At 42.3% G+C, this 12,761-nt stretch overlaps 1 protein-coding gene across 1 annotated transcript in view; it reads left to right on the top strand.

Moving 5' to 3' along the window:
• The window catches only part of cacna1g (calcium channel, voltage-dependent, T type, alpha 1G subunit), a 161,658-nt gene that overhangs the window by 139,419 nt on the left and 9,478 nt on the right, over nucleotides 1-12,761 (top strand). The window contains exons 28-32 of the mRNA XM_080048576.1: nucleotides 1,318-1,451; nucleotides 4,716-4,786; nucleotides 5,810-5,888; nucleotides 6,149-6,270; nucleotides 7,344-7,802. Of these exons, the coding sequence (XP_079904702.1) occupies nucleotides 1,318-1,451; nucleotides 4,716-4,786; nucleotides 5,810-5,888; nucleotides 6,149-6,270; nucleotides 7,344-7,802 (865 nt within the window). The remainder of the gene's footprint in view (nucleotides 1-1,317; nucleotides 1,452-4,715; nucleotides 4,787-5,809; nucleotides 5,889-6,148; nucleotides 6,271-7,343; nucleotides 7,803-12,761) is intronic.

The raw sequence follows: 12,761 nt of genomic DNA, 5'->3' as shown, positions 1-12,761 counted from the left end.
AAATCAAACCACTCCCTTCAATATGTTCAAACAGTGTTATACACTATTATTTACTATCTATGGTTATGCACAGCTTCTGTTGTTCTCTTTTAAGGGGGCTTGCATGTGCCATTACATAACAAGTCATTTCAAATCAACAAATCAACTATGGACAAACCTCAAAAGCAAAACACAGGCCTTCATTGCTCTATCCCAAAGTCTGATATTTTATTTAAAAAAATATACGAATGTCAATCAAACAAACCAACAGTAGTTGCAAGAATAGATCAAAATGCAACATTTAATCATGTAGTGCACATAAAGTGTTTACATTTTGGGAAATACATTTTGTGGCTTTGCGTAAGTGAGATCAATAGATCAATACCCCTCATATGACACTATAGCCAGTTGATGGTTAGCTTAGATTAGCATAAATAATCGAAAAGGTGAAACAGCTGGACTGGCCCAGCACCAAGGTAGTAAAATCTGCCCACCAGTCCCTTTTAAAACCTCTAATTAACACATTTTATCTTGTCACTGTGAGGGCTAGAACACCAGCCAAGAAAGTCCAGCACATAATGCCGTTATACAATGAGCTTTAGAGGTGCTGCTTTAGGTAGGTTTTGTTACCTTTTGAAAAGAGCAGGTTTCCCCCTGTGTCCACTCATTATGCTAAGCTAAGCTAACCTCTTCTGACTGTGCTCTCGTCCTGAACACCTTACTCTCCACAAAGGAGAAAAATAATGGAAGTTCCCAAAATGTCAAACTATACATTAACATTTTAAGTGAAAGATGGTAATATCTCCCTCAAGCTTTGGTAAAGTTCTTACGGTAATGAGCTCCTCCAAACAGCAACTTTGGTAATATAAGAATCTTTACAGGGATTAAGAGACTAAAGAGGTATATCATTTCTCATTGGCTGATGTCAGTGTTTTTAGCTGCACTTTTAAACTTTTGTGTCCCTTCATTTTCTGGAATATGGGCTTCTGTGTACTGTTAAAGGTGCAGTGTGTAGACAGCCTTGTTATAAATGGAATTTAATATTCACAAGTATGTTTTTATTAGTGTTTACTAGCTTGAAAAAACAAAGAGTTTTGCATTACCTTAAATTACCTTGAGGTCAGTTGACAGCAGCTCAAATCTATAAAGGAAAGTTAGAGGAAAGGAAGCGATTTAAGTCAGACTAATGAGTGTGTGTGTGTGTGTGTGTGTGTGTGTGTGTGTGTGTGTGTGTGTGTGTGTGTGTGTGTGTGTGTGTGTGTGTGTGTGTGTGTGTGTGTGTGTGTGTGTGTGTGTGTGTGTGTGTGTGTGTGTGTGTGTGTGTGTGTGTGTGTGTAGGTGGAACCAGTTGGATCTGGCCATCGTGCTGCTGTCCATCATGGGCATCACTCTGGAGGAGATTGAGGTCAACGCTTCACTGCCCATCAACCCCACCATCATCCGCATCATGAGAGTGCTGAGGATCGCACGAGGTAATAAAACCCCCCCTATCCATCCATCCATCCATATATCCATCCATACATCTGTTCATCCATCCATCCATCTACCCATCTATCCATCCATCCATCTATCCATCCATCCATCCATCCGTCCGTCCATCCGTCCACCCATCCATCCATCCATCCATCCTTCCAGCCCAACCCCTCCCTGACGCACGCTCGCACAGACAAATGCACACTCTGCTCTCTTTCAAGCCACTATACTTTTAAAATGCCCTCGTAAAACAGCCACTGAACAATTTCATGAAGGAAACATCTACAGTATAAGTAATGAAAAAGCAAGGTCATGTTGTTTTCTGCCCCTGGTAGATGAGTAGATTAGGTGTTGAAGTGAGTATTTCTCAGGTAAAAATAAATGTATGATGTCTCCACCTATAACAAGGCTTTATAAAAGGCTGATGATTCACAATAGACCAAATGTGCATATACTGTATATTGTAGATCGAGACAGTGTGTAGAAAATGAAATTTGATTGACTTGATACTTCCTATTTCTGTGCAGTAGTGTTCTGTACTTTGTTTCCCTATGTAGTGAATCACTGTGTTGAAGAATGTAAAGTTTTTTCGCAGTAAAAGTACAAATTATGACCATCCATTTCATAAAGGGGTCATCTTAAAGCTATAATGCATGACTTCTGTCGCCCCCATGAGGAATTCTGAGTAATTACAACAACACTGTCTGTGCATCTGCATGAGACAAGCGGTGATTTTGTATGGATTTTAAACCTTCTGCTGTAGGTCCAGGTTTTTTCTTAGCAGTACAATCAATAACTGAAACGTGGGCGCTTCTTAAGCTCCTGCTCCAGTGTCGGGGAGACGACACCAGTTTGTATACCCTGTCATACTGAGAAATACAGAGAGTTTTGTGGAGCTGATAGGCTTAATCAACTTTATGTCAACTCATTTGGCGGTGGCTTGAATTCAACCGACATTCATTTATGTGAAATACTCACTATAGTGCCGAAAAGAGAAAGAGAGAGAGAGGGGTGAGGAAAGACAAGACACATTTTGACAGGAGCGAATTAAGCTGCGAGAAACTGAGGCTAGGTATGAAGGGAATAAATGAGAGGCCAAGTAAAAGGAGGAGGCACCGGGGATGATGGATCTTCTGACCTGCAAATAGATAGCAAGAAGATGGAGAGACTATGGAAAGAAGAACAATGGATGCCACAACGGAAAACTTGAGGTGAAGTCAATGAGGATAATGGGAGATAAATGAACGGCGTAAAGGTGTGTAGGCGGGTGACAGAGACAGGGACCCGCAGTTAAGTTGATCTGTGAGTGAGACACTGCAGGTGAGTAGGGTAACATTTTTAACTTGTAGATATCATCATGAAACTTTGCCAGTCTATTACTTACATGTAAACAATCTTGTTTTACACATTTTTAAGACATTGTTGAATAAATATGTTCACTAATTAGGTTTACATTTGCATCGATTTAAAACAACTAAAATCTAAATGCTGGATGAAGCCAGGGTTAAAACCTGTTTCATTTGTTCAAATTATTAGTGTCCAAACTTTTTACACAACAGATTTTGGATGCAGCCCCTTTTTTCCATTTTATAAATCCAAAAAAATATTATTTACAGGTTTTCGAACGCCATTTTCATTATGTTTTTTAAGTAGAAAATGTATCATAAATCACACAATTAACCGCACATGAAGAACCCCTTCTGTAATAAACTGACCCGTGCTTGAAGAAATAATGGTGTTTTTGCCTGCAGTGCCCCTCCTTACAGAGGCAGGGTTGTATTTGACAGGAGGGAATTAGAGGAAGTGGGCAGCTAAACAGGGCCTGGTGTGCTCGGGGCTGATTACTGTCCAGGTAATTACAGATAAGAAGAGCAGTAGGCTGAGAGGGAGACAGAGGTGTGGTTAACAGGGTGAACAGTGGACATGAGGCCAGGCAGGAGGGAGGCGCATCTGCTCTGTCTAAAGACTGAACCAGTGATAAAAGAAGAAGTACAGAAGTCTGTATCGATTACTGTCACACAGGAGAGACAAGGAACAAGCACATGCTCTAGTGGGTAATTGTAAGTGTGTGTGTGTGTGTGTGTGTGTGTGTGTGTGTGTGTGTGTGTGTGTGTGTGTGTGTGTGTGTGTGTGTGTGTGTGTGTGTGTGTGTGTGTGTGTGTGTGTGTGTGTGCGTGCGTGACTCAAAGCCTACACCACGAGCACCCCCCTAGGAGAAAAATCAAGTTTGATTTGATAGGATGGGCAGATAGCCAGGATTGCTGAAAATCATTTTGATGACTTCATTGTTCTGGTTTTCAACTTCAACCCACATGTTCACAATGCGGTGTATAGCTGTGGCAGCTTTCCAGTGGCTGTTTGATTGGATCCTTATATCTGACCTTAGACCAGCACGTTTCCATGGGGGCATTTAGTATTGGGAACAGTGATTCATGTGATCATATAGTTTAGTTTTACTGCTTAATACTTTCATACAGTCTATATTTTATGCATAGCCCACTTATACATTTAACTTTCAAAATGATATATCACATACTCAAAGGAATAGTTCAACATATTAGGAAATATTAACTGAAATATGTAATATCATGTTTGCTTTTAGCCAAGAGTTTAAGATAAAAAATAACATAAATACAGTATAAGGGTAAAGTCAACCGCCAGTTAGCTTAGCTTAGCACAAAGACTGGAAGCGGGGGCGAAATGGCTTACCTTTCTTCATCAAATGTTTTTAAAAGATCTGCCCCTGCACTCTAGTAAATGTTGCAAATGAACAAGCTATTCCACATTTGCCTAACCTACACAAAAAAAAACTAAAATGTGCATGTTATTACTTTTCCACGTCATTGACCAGGAACTTACTTTGTTTTCTCGTCCATGCGGGACAAGAGACTCCTGGTGAAACATGTGTCATGTGGTTTTTTTTGCCTCTCTACTATTTCATTCATTATGATGCATTATGTCGTTATCATTAACTTTGGTGACCCTCCATCACCTTGCCAGTGACCTCATCAAACTGCCACCCCAATCAGGGAGATATGACCCCAATCATGCTATCTGAAAGCTTAGTGTTTTTTTCAATCAAAGGGAAATGTTGCCTTCACACTCACCGAGCAGAAATGAGTCTCATAGTTAGGAAAGTGTTGAGACATTTCAATTGCACAGAAGCTGAGATGGACCAAGTCAATGTGCTGTTGTGTAAGGCTGAACAAACGTATTATTGGTAAGACGCTTTTTCATTTTTGTGTGTGTGTGTGTTCCCACAGTTTTAAAGCTCTTGAAGATGGCGGTGGGGATGAGAGCTCTGCTGGACACCGTTATGCAAGCCTTGCCTCAGGTACAACACAGTTAGCTCCGATAAATGTTATCCACGGAAGTCACTGAATTCTATGTTCCTTAATCTTTTTTTTTTTTTACTCCCTGGAAGATCCCTAACTAACACTGAAACTACCTCCCAGAGGCATTGTTTCTTTTTGGGGGGTACATATTCTTCTGTTTCATGGTGCTCTGGTTTCCCTTGAGTTTATTTGACAACCTTAGATATCCTTATTTACATAACCAGCCCCCCTGCAGTGATGGGGAAGTAAGTGTGGCTTAGGTTTTTTTTTTTTTTTTTTTTTTTTAGAAACATGGTGGGTGGATTTGAGAGTGTTGGCAAAGTTGATAAATTGGAACGACTTCCGCAGGGTTTGGAATTAGGAGAAAGAAACAACTCATGTTCTATGTTCAAAGCATTTTTCGACGCTTCCCCCCCTGTCTGTGTTTCGGAGAGAGAATGAGCCTTGTTCCAATTCCTCCAGGAGCTTGTCAAAAATGTTCCTAATTAATAAATCCGGTAATAGGGGAATGGCGGGGGTGTCAGCAGGTTGCCAGCAGCAGCAAACCCTCAAGCTTATCATTACGTAAACCCCTTCTCTTTTTTCACTCTTAAGTCCAGGATCAGCTGCATTATTAGAGCCCTTCATATTTTGTCTTCAGATATGTCACTCATTAATGGAGTTCATGTCTGCGTGGCACGTACACAGTTTGTTCTGATACAAGTGGCAGATTCACCACCTAAAACTCTTTTGAAATTGTTTGAAAAACAACTTTTCAACAGGTCTATTCGCACATCCAGCAAACATGGATGCAGGTGCATAAATGGTGATGCTCTTGCTCAGCTTCCCCATGTATTCAATAACAAATACTGCTTGGCCTTCGTTAACAGTGTTTCAAGATCAAGCAAGACCCAATCATTTGTTTTTCAAACAGTGCCATTGCTGAATCTCTTTTCTTTTCAGAAATTTCTGATCTCTCTCTCTCTCTCTCTCTCTCTCTCTCTCTCTCTCTCTCTCTCTCTCCTGCGTGCATCTCTCTGCAGGTGGGGAATCTGGGTCTTCTCTTCATGCTGCTGTTTTTCATCTTTGCAGCGCTAGGAGTGGAGCTATTTGGTGACTTAAGTAAGGACTTTTACAAACACAGACACACACACACACACACAAACAGGCCACGCACAGACAATTTAATTATCCCCTCTGTGGGGTTTAATCTATCCGATGTAAATTGCTTTCTTAAAACCCTTTTGTTGTAATTGTTAATTTATTTAATTGAAGCCACTAGCTTTCACAGTAATAAAATCACAGTTTTTCTCATTTCAATAACATGCAGGTACAGTATACAGTATACCTCCAGGTTTTAATGTCTCTCTTGCACTTTTCAGTTTGCGATGAGCTCCACCCATGTGAAGGTCTGGGGCGCTATGCTACGTTCAGAAACTTTGGGATGGCTTTTCTACTGCTCTTCAGAGTTTCCACTGGGGACAACTGGAACGGCATAATGAAGGTGAAACCAACACTGCAGTTTGGGCTCCTGGGAACATGCATGTACACAATGAGCCCCCATTTCTATGTATACAGTGTGGAAGACCATTTAGCAGGAACACAAGAGGGAGGTTTAAGGATAATGTGATGGTTGTTAAGGGACTGGCCTATCCCCCCTTTTTTAGCAGAGGACTGCAAATCAATGCTTTTTCTCACCACTATTCTTCTATTCTATTCAAAAATCGTATTAATTTTTACCCAGAGCAAAACCATAGTTTGTTAGTCTTTGCTTTACTTGTTTGCCTGATTGTTCATTTTGGATGGTATCAGCCAACATTCCACATACTGTATCTATTTTTAACTTTAACATTGTTCTAGCCAGTGTCCCCATAAATCATGTTTATATATGAGATAATTATGCAGCACATTGCAGTCCAATGCCAACGTTCAGTGTTTTGACCTTTATGTAATGGGGGGGCTGTGGAGGTCATGGTGATGGATAGAATGGATGGAAGTAGAGCATCTGTCTTTCACACCAGATACTTAACTTCATGTCCAATTTGTATGTCCTTTTTATACCATGAACACGACCTTTACGAAACTCAGAGCATACTGTGGTTAAAGGTGCACTATATAACTCTGGGTGTGTCAGCGAAATTAACATTCCCTAAGGTATATTGTCATAACTAGATAAACAAACGTATTTATGGGAAAATAAGATTGCTGGAACACGATTTGAAGTTTAGAAAGTTTCCTGAAAGTTAACCATTTCACTATGGCTGTTTACAGCAGCAGGGCCCACAGTTTTGTTGACAAACATATTCTAGTCTTATACGTTTGGGTCCAGGTTCCTCAAAATAATTCAGTTTGGATTTATGATGATAGACTCATTCAATACTGAAGAATTACATGCAGAGAAAGTATGTTTGGTAACCTAACTACAGGCTCTCCATACAGTATGTAAACAAATACCCGTCTTCTGAAACTGCACCTTTAAGGTTACGCATGTATAGAAATTGCACCCTATGGCTTGGCTGTAGAGCTTTCTGCGCTTTAGATAATGTACTCATTTCACGTTTGATTTTTTCTCACCAGGACACATTGAGAGACTGCGCCCAAGAGACCACCGCCACCTGCTACAACACGGTGGTGTCTCCGCTCTACTTCGTGTCGTTTGTGCTGACCGCTCAGTTCGTGCTGGTCAACGTGGTCATCGCCGTCCTGATGAAACACCTGGAGGAGAGCAACAAGGAGGCCAAGGAGGAGGCGCTGGAGGCAGAGCTGGAGCTAGAGAACCGGCTCCTGTTGGAAAGTGGAGGTGGTGGGGGTGGAGGGGACGCAGCGCTGAGGTCGCCCCAGCTCAACCCCCTGGCCCTGGGCATGGACCGCTCCAGTGCTGGGGGGTCACCCTGGAGGTCCACGGGCGGAGGAGGAGGAGGAGGGGACAGGGAGCAGGACAGGGCCGGTCCTATGGACTCGCCCACTGCCGATATAACCAGAGACTCTGTAGACTTCAGAGCTGACACACCGTCATGTCTGGAGCCCCCGCTGCAGGTGAGCACATCCGATAGCACTATTCAGACAGGATAAAGTATTACCTGGAGACCTCCATGTGATTAAGACGTTTAGATGTTAACACAAATAAAAGTTGAGCCACACTTGAAGGTAACGTCTATAGGACAGATTGCTGTATTTTCAATGATCCGTACGGACAGAACAGATGCTCTGAGGTCACTTCCTGCTGGGGGCCGGGCTGTGCTACCAGTCAGATGACCCCCAACGTCTCAGGTCATTAGTTCCCACTCTGCTCAAAACCATTAGTGTATTTCTTTGCTATTCTCTGGGCCGTACTCAGAGGGCCGCTGAGCATGCTGGATGCTATCCAAGATAATGGAGTTCTTGGGGAGGAATGTCTCTTCACTGTCTCGATGTAATTACTGTAAATCATACACAAACAAAACTATATAGCGGATATGGCCATGTTAGGACATCTTTATGACACATTCTTCACATTAATTCAAACAAGCGGATGTATACAGTAGATGCCCATAACTGGCCTGTGCTTTTACAGTGTGACATGTGCTCTTCACTTGAAACGCTCCTGTTTGAAAGTGACAGCTTTGCCATGGTTTATGCCAAATTCAAAATTGCAATAATGTACTGGGTAAGCAAATGAATGGTTTGGTGTAATCAAAACTGACCCAGATCAGGATGGTCTGTACTGTGTGTGTGTGTGTGTGTGTGTGTGTGTGTGTGTGTGTGTGTGTGTGTGTGTGTGTGTGTGTGTGTGTGTGTGTGTGTGTGTGTGTGTTTCTGTGTGTTTGCGCGCGCGTGTGGCTATGTGTGTGTGCATGTGTGGCTATGTGTGTGTGTGTGTGTGTAGCCGGTCCCTGAAGAGGACATGCCAGTCGTGGATAGGTCACGGTGCCATGGGAAAGCTGGACCACAGGGCCTTGTTGTTCACTTCAACAGCTATTTCCAGACAGCGGGGGACTTTTTGGGGGAGATAGGAAATAGAGGTCTCGCTATCGTTATACACCCCCCCCCCCCCCCCCCCCTCCTCCTCCTAGATGTTATCTGTCTTCCTCGCGGCTCTTTCTAAACATGTGTGGTTAAGCCGCAATCCCTGTCCCAGCTCTGTGGGAGAGCGGCTCTACTGCAGTGTAATAGTGACCCCTTGTGGAACCAAATGGCAACACATGAGAGTATCTAGAACGATGGTGAGGAGATAGTGGTATACTGTATGTGTGTTTGCTTAACAGCTACTCTTCACAAGAAATGCGGTTAAAAGACTTTGTTTGGACAAAAATCAAGACTGCGGGTTTTTGTTATGTTTTGTTTTCACTTTATTTTTGTATCATTTTCACATACTGTATAATACAAAATTATCGACAGGACCAATTCATCAACGGTGCTGTTTCAACCAGCAGATGGAAAGGAAAGTTTAGTGTGGCAAAGGGTACTGAAAATGGAAGCCATTTTTGTAAAAATAAACAAGACAGAGGAGGTTAATTGCAGAAATTAAGTAATGACAATATACGACGGAAAAATGAACATGTTAATAAAGGGGTGGGGGGGGGGGGGTCTAGGCCCTTGTACTAAGGAAGAGATGTATGTTTAAGTCTGTCCACATCAGATCCAAATGATTGCCATAGGAGATATATCTTGTCAGTTGAGCCTCTAATGATGTACTTTATTTTGTCTGGGTGCAGAAATTGCAAAAGATCTCTAATCCAGTGAATATGGCATGGTGGACTTGCTTCCAATAAAGCAAGATTAGGCTGTGTTTGATAGATAATGAAGTCCTTCTATTTGGATGTGTTTCTCTTGTCTTGTTGGTGTTTCTATATCCGTTTGTTTTCTACCTGATGGACTGTCTTCTTTTCCTTCCCTTTCTCTCTTTTTGTCATCCACTCTTTCTCTCCACATTTGTTAACATGTCACTGTCTCTACTTCTCTCATTCCTTTCAACTTCTTCCTCCCTCTCTCTCTCTTTTCTGTCTCTCCTCCATGCCATTGTCTTAAGTTTGTCCAGCGGAGGGCGGCGTTTGACTCGGTGTCCCTGGTCATGCAGGGCTCTATGGAGGGAGAGTTGAGTTTGATGGACAACCTGTCCGCCTCTATCTGCCACTTCTACGCGCTGCCGCCAAAGCCCCGAAAGCACAGCGGCGACGAGAAGGTCAATAATACCACCAGAATGATTTGGCTCACCCTCCTCCATTTCCTCCATCACAATTCCCTCATACATGTAGGGCTGCACAAGTATTGTGGTCATTTTTGATCAACTAAAAATTTGAAATTCCCACTTTTATTAAAGCAATAGTGCGTAACTTTTTTTCAATTGAATGAATGTCGGATACATACAAGCCATCGCCAAACGAGTTGACACAAAGCTGATGAAGACTATCAGCTCCAGAAAACTCTCTGTATTTCTCAGTATGGCAGCGTTTACAAACTGTCACCCCCTGACACTGGCGCAGGACCTCAGAAAAATCCCAAGAATCACAGAAGGCTAACCTCATGTATGCACAGTCAGTGTTGTTGTATTTACTCAGAATTCCTCATGGAGGCGACAGAAGTTACGCACTTTAGCTTTAAAGTATTTTGTTTCAATGCAGTTTTGCACGGGGACTAAAATAAGTCTCTAAAGGGTCTGTTCACTAAAATCACAGATAATCACGTTTTGTAAATTAGTGTTATTATTATCATCTATGGCATTTATGCCTGTAATCCCAATGTTATTAAGTTAAATGGAATCATTTTTGTCATTGCTTTTGTGCTAACATAATTTTATAATGGCATGTTAAAGATCACTGGATCTACTTTCTATCGAAGAAATAGTCCCTTTTATGAAAACTTTACACTGGTGGTGTTTTGTGGATCATCCATGTGATCCGTGGGGACAAAGATTCTTCAGCAACATATTTCCATTTTAAATTTAATTTTCCAGTCTTGTGAGCAGCCGACACAGAATGTTATTGACCTGCATCTGAAAATGTGTTGTTGAGAGAATATAATCTAAGAGTCAGTGAATTTCTGATTTGCAGAAACATTATTTGGGTGTATTGATTTAGTGCGTTGGTGCACTGATGTGGCCATTCATCATGTTCCCCCAGGATAGTTTGTACCGCGCACTGATGTCGTTTTGGTGTTAAGGTTCTGTTGAAAATGGTATCCCTGGGGTGGTCTGTTTAGTAGGTCCAATTAACTAGACTATGGGTTGTTGGACACCACAAATGAACATAAAAAGAACAGAGAGTTTCTATTAAAAGTTAGAATAAATCACACTTTGATTTACATGATAAATCAAATCATGCACAAGCTTGAATAACGCCTGCAGCCACCATACTAGAACTAAAACTAGGTGTCTTAATTTGGGTGAACTGACTCTTTAAATGGAGCCGATTGAGCGTGGAGATGAGCTCAGTTAAATCTTTAAAAGAATGGAGTTTTTTTATAGAGGACAGGTGGAAGTTATATCACCGCTGCTGGCCGAATTTACCACCTGTTTTAATGATAATAAGATTTTATGACTCATTAGCACACCAAATGATTTAAAGATGGGTTAACGTTTGTTATAGAGTACAGAAACCCCTGGCCTTCGCAGTGGAAGACAGTTGTGGAGAAGTCTATACTACCGAGACAACTTCAATTGAAAGCCTTCTTATGTGTTTTATATGCAGCCCTACAGCCATCACCATTTTTGCACCGGCATTCCTTCACACTGGATATCGTTTCCCTTTTTTCAACCAGGCCTGTTACCCACCACAGTGCAGTGCGTCATATCCCGCCTCATTTATGATCTCATTGCCTCGCTCACTTACATCCATTCATGCCTGGCAGCTTCTTTTGGTCAGCTTGGGCAGCCTCTGTCTCCCCCACAGGACTCTGTTTGTGTGTGTTTGTGTGTGTGTGTGTGTGTGTGTGTGCGTGTGTGTGTGTGTGTGTGTGTGAGCGTGTGTGTGTGTGTGCGTGTGCGTGTTTACCAAAGTGAATCCCTACTTTGCCAAACGGTTGCAGCGAACCCACCAAAGTCATTTCTGGAGCCTCTGAGTGATCCCACTCTTGACGGCCATGTCTGCAGAGTATAATGGCTCAATCAATGAGCTATGGATCACACAGTCGCTGAATAATGCATCTGGGTGCCTAATTATTTGCTCTTTTTGAAGGCAGATTTTGGCCAATTACATTAGCATCGCAAAACCCCATCTTCTAAAAGCTCTTAATGGCTTTGAAATGGCATTATATAGACGCCATACACCACCACCACCGTCCCTCCCTCTGGTTTGCAGAAAATGTTTTCCATTGGGTTGCGGCCCCATTTGCCTGTCAGAAAGCATTCACCCTCGTTAAGCAGGTACGAGGCCAAATATACAACAGCTCTCCTTACAGAAACCAGCAGTGCTAAAGGATGCTAAGCACCGTACCGACTGAAGCCAAGCCCTGCAAGAGTGCAGCAATGTGTGATGGGAATTAACTCCAAACTGGCATCTTGGATTCAGCATTTTATCTGTGCAGGCAGCTGCTTTTTACAATGCAATCCAGACAGTATTAAAAAAATGTCCCTACTCCTGCCGGCTCGTTTGTTTCAGGGGAAGAGTGTGATTGTCCCATTTGCATCGCGTTTGGCTTTGGCTGTGTGTGTGTGTGTGTGTGTGTGTGTGTGTGTGTGTGTGTGTGTGTGTGTGTGTGTGTGTGTGTGTGTGTGTGTGTGTGTGTGTGTGTGTGTGTGTGTGTGTGTGTGTGTGTGTGTGGTCGCGTGCTTGTATGTGTGTTTGTGAGTGTCAGAGTGTGTGTGTGTGTTTGTGAGTGTGTGTAATAGCCAGTTCAAAAAGTCTAAAGGGCGAGAAGTAAAAGTTCTCATATGGTTTCCAGCCTATACTGTACATGTCCCCTTTGTCTATTTTTCTTGTTGTTTTGCTCTATACAGTACTTCAAGTTCCATTATACATGTTGTTTCAAACGTGTATTTCTCTGTTAGCGTCCTTATTTGTGTGGGCTGCACGGATCGTA

This window comes from Ammodytes marinus (genome assembly GCF_949987685.1).
Source record: "Ammodytes marinus genome assembly, chromosome: 20".
In the NCBI taxonomy this organism is placed as follows: Eukaryota; Metazoa; Chordata; class Actinopteri; order Uranoscopiformes; family Ammodytidae; genus Ammodytes; species Ammodytes marinus.
This window is presented reverse-complemented; position numbering and strand designations above follow the sequence as displayed.